This window comes from Pararge aegeria, chromosome 17, assembly GCF_905163445.1.
Source record: "Pararge aegeria chromosome 17, ilParAegt1.1, whole genome shotgun sequence".
Taxonomy (NCBI): Eukaryota; Metazoa; Arthropoda; class Insecta; order Lepidoptera; family Nymphalidae; genus Pararge; species Pararge aegeria.
In genome coordinates, this window is record NC_053196.1 from 9436259 (window position 1) to 9446456 (window position 10198).

A 10198-nucleotide genomic window follows, 5' to 3' on the forward strand; every position below is an offset into this window, starting at 1 on the left:
AGGTATGTATGTAGAATCATAACAGTTCTGCATAATCATTATTTCCTATTCTGCATAATATTATGTCCTAATCAATAAACAAAGCTTTATGGGCCGATATCGGTGTAGTTGTGTTAACTGGGTAAAATCGAAGCTACTGTTATTAAAGGCTTGATACAAAAACAGGACTTCATCTGGTAGCTGTTTTGATAATTCATTATCATAAGTCTAACGAAAGTGTAAACATACACTCTGTGTTTTTACTCCTTAAATAACCCATGAAACCCGTGTAATTATATTTACTTCCAGCCATCCTGATATGATCCTCTCGTCTTTCGTCATACTTACTAATGGCGAGTTCTTTTTCTACGTTTAATGGTTACCACTTATTGAGGTGTACCTGTACTGTTTCGTTTTATATGGTTATCAACCATAACTCTGACATTCAATTCTCAGAATTCCCCAATTCAATGTTTATTGAAAGTGAACAAAAAAGAATATTGTACATCTCAAAGAGAAATTCTTTGACATTTATTCTTCATTTGAAAAAATAAACCACAAAGTAGCCCTAATGTTCCTCTGTGTACAACCAATTCTAATAATATAAAAATACCTTCGCAAGGTAGCTGCGAGCTTAAAATGAGGTCAAGAGAGCGGTTTGCCATGTTCTTAAAAGACTTTCCATATGAAATTTCTAAGTTGTTAGCTTTAAGCACGTACTATAGAAAACGTACGCTCAGTTAAGAAGGTTTCAACTGCATCTTAACTGGTATAACATCTGTAATAAAGATTAATTTAGGTGAAATACCTTCGTATTGTACCAAAAAACTAAAACACTACATTTTTAACTGCTGAGATGGGCAACTTCCAAATAGAGATCTTACACTAAAACTATGGTTACAACCAAACGAACTCCTTGACAAAAATTTAAAAAAATGGATTCTTTGTTATTATTAGCAAAGAAAAAATTATTAGGTCCATAGCAACGATATGTGTATTGCTGCAGAACTTGCCAACACACTAATCCCGAATTAGTGTATAGAAAAATTTACATTGATAGATCGGACACATCACAGTTCGATTCCTTCTCAAACAAAGTAACCCTAAATAACCCTCAAAAATCAATATTTAAAAAAATAAATATTCGTTTTATCAACTGTGGTAAATATTGCCACAAACAATGTTCCGATCTGCTCAACCCGTCCAACCTTCATCAATATTTTCATTGAACAATGTTTACGTTTGGAGTTATAAAGAATGTCGATACAATAATTTTCCATGCAGTTAACTTTAACAGCACTTCTCCCGATCTAGTTGTTCATTTTTATAGTAATTATGATCACAAAACAACAATCCAAGTAAGTAAAATAATTATATATTATTTTTTAATTCGAAATTCATTTATATAAATAAACCAACGAAAAATATATTTTTCTACGCAAATAATAATTACAAACTAAGATTATTACTAAGAAGAACTAACTGTTCACTTTGGGGCATGGTACCCAAAATGCTGGCGCTATTGCCCTTTGAATTGCTAGATTAGCCGTTGGACTAAATAATAATTAAAAATAACATCAATATTGCTACAAATGTTTTCGTTAGGACAAGGAGATTGTTTGTACAAAACAACAAATTACGTACACTTCTAAAGTAAACTATAAAAAGAATCAGAACTGTCATTTATTTTAATCACAGTATAACATTATTTTATTACATACTAATAATACCGAATGTTGTTAAACGATAAAGTTAGAGACCATTATGATTTTAATAATAGTTACACTTCAATACTCATAATATCTTTAATTCCAAGCTGTTTGTAAAGAATCGGAACATAATTGTCATATTGAGCCACGAAGAAGTTTCCGGCTACTGGATCAGCTAAGTTATATTTCTTCGCAAAATCATAGATGGAGAAACCAGTCCGATTAGCGATAGACCTGAAATCAACAAAATAAATTAAACAACAGATGATAAATATCAGTAAAGTATAACAAGAGGCCAACAACTGGATCAATGAAATGAGGAGAAGCATGAAGTTGGTTCAGAGAAACAGTAGACGAGAAAGTCCCAATGCACTGAAATGGTAAAGCAGCACAGAGAAGTGCAGAATAGACGTCCTCAAAAAATAGGAGTCTCCAGACACGAGCTAACTCTACCATAAAACTCTGTCTTTAACTTCAAAGAGAGATTAGTTAATGTTTGTAAAATGTATTTATATGGTACCTTTGGTAAGAATCCTTTCGTTGCTTTTATGGATGTTAGATCTATTAGCGCAAATAAAACAAAGTTGTGTGTATTAAAAATGATCGATATTGGAGTTATAAAAGCCAGTTTTATCTGAGTTGGATTTTTCTCTCTCTGGGTTTGAAAGTATTGCGGTATCCCTACGGGATCAAATATTTCGGATGCTTCAATCAAATCTCAGGCCGTGACTAATAAAGATACATTTTAATAATTTGATCATGTAATCACGATTCTTTATCATGTTGAACCTCAAACCATTTAATCAATAGGTAAGACTAACTAGAGCTAGCTTTGCATTGTGAAGTACGGAAAAAAAATTAATCTGTATATGTAATAAAACTAAGCCAATTTCAATTTATATAAAAATATTCTAGTTAGTGAAGAACACGTTTATACAATTTTGGGTGGCCTAACATCTAAATTGGGCACAGCTTGGGCGTCAGGCCAAATCAAATTAAACCTACGGATACACGAAAAGTTTTCGTTCATCTTGTCGTTGGAAAGCGACTGAGTTTCCAACAGCTACTTTAGATGTTTCCATGAAGTTTTGAAGGTAAACGTTACAAATTAACCTGCTTTAGAATGCTGCATAATAAATTTCGTTTTTTATATCGCAGAATAATAATTATAAGTATAAAAAGTTATACAAAAAACGATTATATTGAAAATGTTTTCTAAACACACTACTAATAAGGCTATATTTAAGACTTTTAAAACATGAACATAGATGGTAATTATTAAATGGAATAGCCGAATATCTTCCTATAACTTAGAAAAACACATAAAAAGATTAGGTTTTACACAAAACCTAAACCAAACTTAGAGATAACCATCTCTATCTTATTTTGTGTACACTAGTTTCCTACACTTGTTCATTTTGAGTATTTTATTTTTTATCAAATAATAATTATAAGTACATAATCATAAATTAAAAGAAAATCTTTTAGTTTATGATTGTGTATTTTTTTGTACATTCTTTTGAGTTTTTTAATTTTCATGTAATTTATTTTGAATTTGAAATGCATAAGAATAATCCCATATCGAGTGTAAGCGGTGCGGTGCGGCGGCGGTAAAATTTCAATCAATTGCGATGGTTTTATGCAATTATTATGATAAATAAATGACTATGTATACCTCTACCTAACTTGCTCTAAGTATTCTTATTTCCTGTGCCGTACAATAAAAGTCTTCATTTATTCATTAGTTTCCTGCAAAAAGGATGACACTACTAATACAAGTCATAATTCACTACAGGAGCTTAGGCCTGTCCATAGACGTTTCGTGTGTGACAAAAATAATGTTATATTGGGCCAGTGGTTATACCATACGCAAACGCTATACCCAAACAAATTTTATATTAGCAATATTATCCACGACTTTAATTTAATTAAAAAAGCGAATTTTCTTTACACACGTTTGGAACAAACCGTTACAATCGTTTCTATCAGACTTACTATTGTTATGTGTGTTATTAAATAGATAAGAAGTATGAATTTTGCTTCCTTACGTGGGGTTGCTTCTTGTAACACATCTCGTCTGGGAAAGTACCACGACAATGCTTAGTTCTACTTAACAGCATTGTCGCTATACTGTGTTCCGATTTCGACCCATTCATTACTTCTTGTCCGGTATAAGCATTATATTAAGAGAGGGTTTGCCCATAATTACCACGCTGGGCAGACGGGTTGGTAATCGCAGTAGATTGGTAGTAGTTAGTAGTAGGTAGTACTAGCGTCAAGCACAGAGGACGCTGCCACCAGTCTTCTGTTAAAATTACTTGCTTACCTGTTATTAAGATATGGCTCGTTAAATACAATTCTCGCTGGTTGCTTGTAAACTAGGAACACGTAGCGATGTAGTCCGGAATCCTCACCGGGTCCTGCGCCAACGTACTCAGCGATCGTCTCCCCGGAAACTACGTGATGTCCGGGAATGTTGCAGACGAGCCAGTGGTTCCAATTACGAGAAGTTGGCACGCTGCGGGAAGGCGCATCTGGGTCTAAAATTATTTATTATTTAAACTTTTTAAGTAAAAAATCATTTATTTTATACTGAATAAAATTTCTTTACAGTCGTTGTGAATTGAAACTCGATGAAACGAAAATGCGTCGCGATTAAAAAAAAACGAACACATAAATATACAGGATTAAATCGGGTACAGAATAAGATAGAATACATAGCACATTTTGTTTCAGTTGCCATGGAAACTGAATAATATGTTCTATATGTATTTTAATCCAATGTTTGACATTAAAATATTAAATCATTATTAAGCTTGGTAATCACATAAAATTATTTATATATAATATTAGGCTCTGTGTCCATCTCCATGTTTCGTTTGCTAGCCTTTTCAGAAGTTTCACTTCTGCATTTTATGTATTACACAGGATATGTTTTTGTTAAGTAAATAAATATACTACAACAATACACACATCGCCATCTAAACCCTAAACAAGCGTAGCTTGTGTTATGGATACTAATATAACTTATTGACTGATGAAATTATATTCTATTCTATTCTAATGAATATTTTTTATGAATAATATACATAAGTACTTATAGTATACATATAAACACCCAGGCACTGAAAAACATTAATGTTTACCATACAATAAATTCCAGTTATGGGATTCGAACCCACAGACTTTGAGTCAGAAATCAGGGTCGCTACCCACTGTGCCACTGTACTGTCTAAGCTATTGATGACATTTGTAGCAAAGTTTTTTTTTTTTTCTATTATTCCACTACAAATTTGCCACCGACTGTAATCTCACCTGGTAAATGTTGATGCAGTTTAAAATGGTAACAGGCTTACCTGGTATAATTACTTAGCGGAAAATTTTTGTCGATAGGGTGGAACCAAACAAGTCCGAAGCCGCCCACGAGACCAGACCAGGGAAAAATCGAAATTTGCGCCTGCCGGGGAAGAAGTCGGGACCTCCAACTTAAAATAACAGCGCTCGCTGCCTCGCCAGGGAGTTCGTTAAAATACTTTCGCCATTAGAATATTGGTAATTATAAAATTTCATTGCTGTATTATTCGGCATGTAATTTTTCAAGGTCACGTAACGACTGACTGAGCTTACTAGGATGTCTAGTTGAACTGTTATAGCGGGACAGTGCAATCTCTTGGAGTAATAAAATGGTGAACTATATGGTACTGCAGAGCACACTGCACTTACGAGTATCTGTATAACACGGTCAGCTACAAAGCGCGCTTACAAACAACTTTTATTTCTACAAAACACTTGTGTATCTACAACTATAATATAAAGTACACTTATTATATCTCTGGCTTTATATTGTGGTAAGTGCATGTACCTAGTAACACCGAATGTTTGTTTGTGTATATTTTTGACTTATTGAGAGAGACGAAACTGTTGTAGAGACGAAAGTTTAAATATATTGAAAATAAATAACCAGGCTTTATAATAAGGGCTTTAGTACCATAGACCACATTCATACGCTGCGGCAGGTTATACAGAAGACTGAAGAGTATAACCGGCCACTTTGCTTAGCGTTTGTGGACTATGAAAAAGCCTTTGATTCGGTGGAAACTTGGGCTGTGTTTAGGTCACTGCAGAGATGCCGAATTGACTACCGGTATATCCAAGTGTTGCAGTGTTTGTACAAAAACGCCACTATGTCAGTTCGTATACAGGATCAGACTACGAGACCAATCCAATTGCAGCGAGGCGTGCGACAGGGAGATGTTATCTCCCCGAAACTATTTACCGCTGCGTTGGAGGACGTCTTTAAGCTTCTGGAATGGAACGGACTTGGCATCAACATTAACGGCGAGTACATCACTCAACTTCGGTTTGCCGACGATGTAGTCATAATGGCAGAGACTCTGGGAGACCTAAATACGATGCTCGATGGCCTCAGCAGAGCTTCTCAACAGGTTGGCCTACGAATGAACATGAGCAAGACGAAGATTATGTCTAATGCTCATGTTCCGCTTCAACCAGTAATCGTTGAGAACACTGCACTCGAAATTGTTGACGAATACGTATACCTAGGACACACGATCCAGTTAGGTAGGTCCAATTTCGAGAAGGAGGTGAACCGCCGAATCCAACTCGGATGGGCAGCGTTCGGGAAACTCCGTGCCATCTTTTCGTCAGAAATCCCTCAGTGCCTGAAGACGAAAGTCTTCGAACAGTGCGTGTTGCCAGTGATGACCTATGGCTCTGAAACATGGTCGTTAACTATGGGCCTCATAAGAAGGCTTAGAGTCACTCAGCGGGCGATGGAGAGAGCTATGCTCGGAGTATCTCTACGCGATCGAATCAGAAATGTGGAGATTCGTAGAAGAACCAAAGTTACCGACATAGCTCAACGAGTCGCGAAGCTTAAGTGGCAATGGGCCGGGCACATAGTTCGGAGAAAGGATGGACGTTGGGGTCCCAAGGTGCTGGAATGGCAGCCCCGTACTGGTAAGCGCAGCGTTGGTCGACCCCCAACGAGGTGGACAGACGACATTAAGCGCGTCGCAGGTAGCCGTTGGATCCAAGCGGCTCAGAATCGTGGAACTTGGAACTCCCTACAAAAGACCTATGTCCAGCAGTGGACGTCTATCGGTTGATGTGATGATGATGAGATTATTAAATTTATTACTTTTCAATTTTTATTTAGCTGAGCAAAGTGCGTTTGGTTGGACTTCACACGCCTTTAAGAACATTATGGAGAACTCTCACGTATGCAGGTTTTGTCACGATGTTTTCCTACACCGTTAAAACAAGTGATATACTTACGTACATAACTTCGAATAGTTAGAGGAGCGTTAACTCCGAAAATAAGACCGAAGTCCTAAAGGATATAATCGCTTGGAGTGTATGCGAGTATGTTTGCTGTAAAGTTATTTGAACGCAGTTACATACCAACCATCGCCAGAGTATAATACTCGTTAGGGCTCATTTCCCACGGCCACCACACAAAAGGGATGTCCTTTACTTCTGTAGGAGTCAGCTCGTTTCCAAATTCAACTTCAATTGCACTCTGGTATGCCACCTCATGAAATATACACACTTTATCAATATAAGTAAATAAAGGGGAATGTGCATGAATGGTATGTGTATGGGATGGTATGTCGGAGAAACTGTCTCTTATTAAGGTCACGATAACCCAAAAGAATTGTTTGTTCTGGGTGGAAAAACTTCAAAAAAAGGAAAACTCCTATTGGGCCTATTTTAATTATTTAGGGGTTGTTGGCTTTCTCTTATTAAAATAAGACAAATCCTATTTGACAAAACCGTAAACTCGACCATGGAGAATTATTTTCCACGTATCTACAACAATAAACAATAATACATATGTTTTGGTACGGAACACTGAAAAACTAATTTTACATGTTGTAACTCAATATATCTTTTGTCGCTGTATTTTTATAGTCGCCGCTATTACACTGGGCCAGATTTTCTTTGTCCTAATCACTCATTGATAATTTTCATAAGATAAAAACTGATATACAGATATACTAGTATCCTAGTAACAGTGGAACCATAAAATACATGAGTACTACTTTAAACACTTCAAAAAATGCAGTATTCCCCAGTGGTCACATTGGCGGTTAGAATAGTTGAGAATTTTTCAAACCTAACTTAAATTAAGTAGTTCGACAAATGCGTTACAAGAAAAATCTTCACTGTAATTGTATACAATTGACAGGAAATTACTCAATTGTACATACTCGTATCATGCAGATACTTATTCAATTTTCGCAATTCCATACATCGCATAATAGGATGCTAATTGGCTTGATGTGCATACAAAACGGATTTGATAAGCCGAAGTCGTCGATTGGAAAAGAGTTTCTTATTTATGCATTTTTTGTTAAGTAGTCGTATGTAGTTATTTTAGGTTTATAATAATTTCACACCACCTGTTTGTTCTCGCTCATGTTGTCATAATCCTTTTCTTTTTTTACGTGGGGAAATCCTTATCGATATCTCCGCGCCACGGGGAGGCACGGAGGTTATGTCAGACTCTTACTGACTCCACGCTATTCCTTCTAACCGCCTGAAGGCGAAACCACGGGAACGCCTCGGCATACATCCGCGATATGTTGTCCTAATCCTAAGGTTGCCTGGCAGAGATCGCTATTAAGCGTTAAGGATTTTCTATTCTACTCCAATCTTTGTGTTTCTCTTTACTCTTCCTTTATTTTCCTAACTCGGTTGTGGTGTACAAATTAAGAATCGTCATCATCATTTTAACCGTCCTCTGCTGGACATAGATCTTTTGTAGGGGTTACAAATACACCGTCCAGCGGCTCTCGCGACGCGTTTGATGTCGTCTGTCCACGTCGTTGGGGGTCGACCAACGCTACGCCAACCAGTGCGGAGCTGCCATTCTAGCATCATGGGACCCCAACGCCATCCTTTCTCCGAGCTATGTGCCCATTACCTCTTTATTTACTTTAATAGGAATGAAAAATAAACCAAATAAAGAGTAGTCACCTCTTAACGTTTTAATTTTTCTTTTTTCCTTCGACATGGTGACTGTTTTAGGTCGGTACTATGGTTGGCTTTTTTTTTGCCTGTTTATTCTAAATCTATTGGACTACGCACTAGTTATTATAAGTGCAGTGCGTCAGGGTGATGTATTAATTCCCACATATTATTGACGTCTACGCTAACGTTTCAGAGCCTAAACTAAAATGTGATCGCTGCGGTCTTATGAGTGTAAGGTCCCTGGTTCGATTCCCAGCACGAGAATTTTGGGAATTTATAATTTCTGATTTTTTTTCTGTCATAACTAAAACGTAATAGCTGTTGCTCACAGTATTTATTATTCACATTTTTTTTTCGGTTTTTAAAAAAGTAACCGCATGCTCCATTCAGTAGGTAACTGCTTTTATCAATTATCCTAATACATTTATTTGAATGGCCGACACTATATAAAAACTCAATTAACACGGGTGTTAATTGAGTAATGTAAGTTGTAAAGATAAAAAATTAAAGAAAATGAAGCTTTTCTTAAAATATATCCTACTTGTTTTATTAATGCAAAAGTTTGCATGGATAGATGGATGAATGAATGTTTGTTACTCTTTACCGCAAAAGCTATAGAACCAATTTGACTCAATTTTGGAATGGAGATAGATTATACTATACATAACTGTACATTTATCTAAATGTGTTAATCCAGGTTAACACATATAGATAAATTTACAGTTCCCGAACGATTAATGGAAAACCAAAAAACCACAAACAAAACTTACCCACAATTTACCATTTGGGGCAAATGGAATAACATCGGGGACAATTCTATTTGCTTTGAACTCACTTGCAATCGGCGATATTATATCTGCAGCGAATACTTTATCGGTGATCACTAAGTGTAGTAGTAAAACAATTGCAATTTTCGATATTCCACCCATTATCGCGGTGCACTGAACAAAAAACTGTACCTACTCTGTTAGAGTCAACAGTCGAATGATTATAAATGAATATACAGCACTTTTAATACTTGTTTTATGTGAGTTTCATAGAACCGATTGCATTGTGTACACCGTGCATCCTAGGATTTTTTTCTTCTTTACTTTAGAAAAATAGGTATCTGTGGTATATCATCTGTACTTTTATATATCCTATGCTTGAATATAGGTATATTTTTAATCATGTTTACAGTAATGTTTTTATAAAAGAACCCTCCACTGAGTCACAAGCTTAACATCTTAATAATGTTAACATTTGCAGAGCCTTTTCTCCAAATGAGTTTGCTGGAAAAGTCGTGATCCCGCCTTTCGGATCTCGTATTAAACATCTTTCCTCCCACGGGCCTCCCACGCACTCTTCGGGTCCTATAAAATGTATTGATTGCCCTTATTAACTGTTGTTGACTTGATAAGGAAAATAAGTCGACAATAGAAACTGCAAAGACGTAACTTTATTTCAGAAATGTGATAATATGTGTAAAGCGATGATATTGATAAAAATACTTTAGGGATGGGAGTTATATCGAA

The 10198-nt window shown here is 36.0% G+C and overlaps 1 protein-coding gene across 1 annotated transcript; it reads right to left on the reverse strand.

Moving 5' to 3' along the window:
- Positions 1–1759: 1759 nt before the first annotated feature.
- On the reverse strand, positions 1760–9615 carry LOC120631260 (protein D2-like). The gene is made up of 4 exons (XM_039900745.1): positions 9455–9615; positions 7113–7242; positions 4015–4228; positions 1760–1922 (listed from the first exon to the last, which is right to left on the reverse strand). The coding sequence occupies exons 1-4, from the start codon at positions 9611–9613 to the stop codon at positions 1760–1762; spliced, it is 666 nt and encodes a 221-aa protein (XP_039756679.1). The 5' UTR covers positions 9614–9615.
- Positions 9616–10198: the final 583 nt, after the last annotated feature.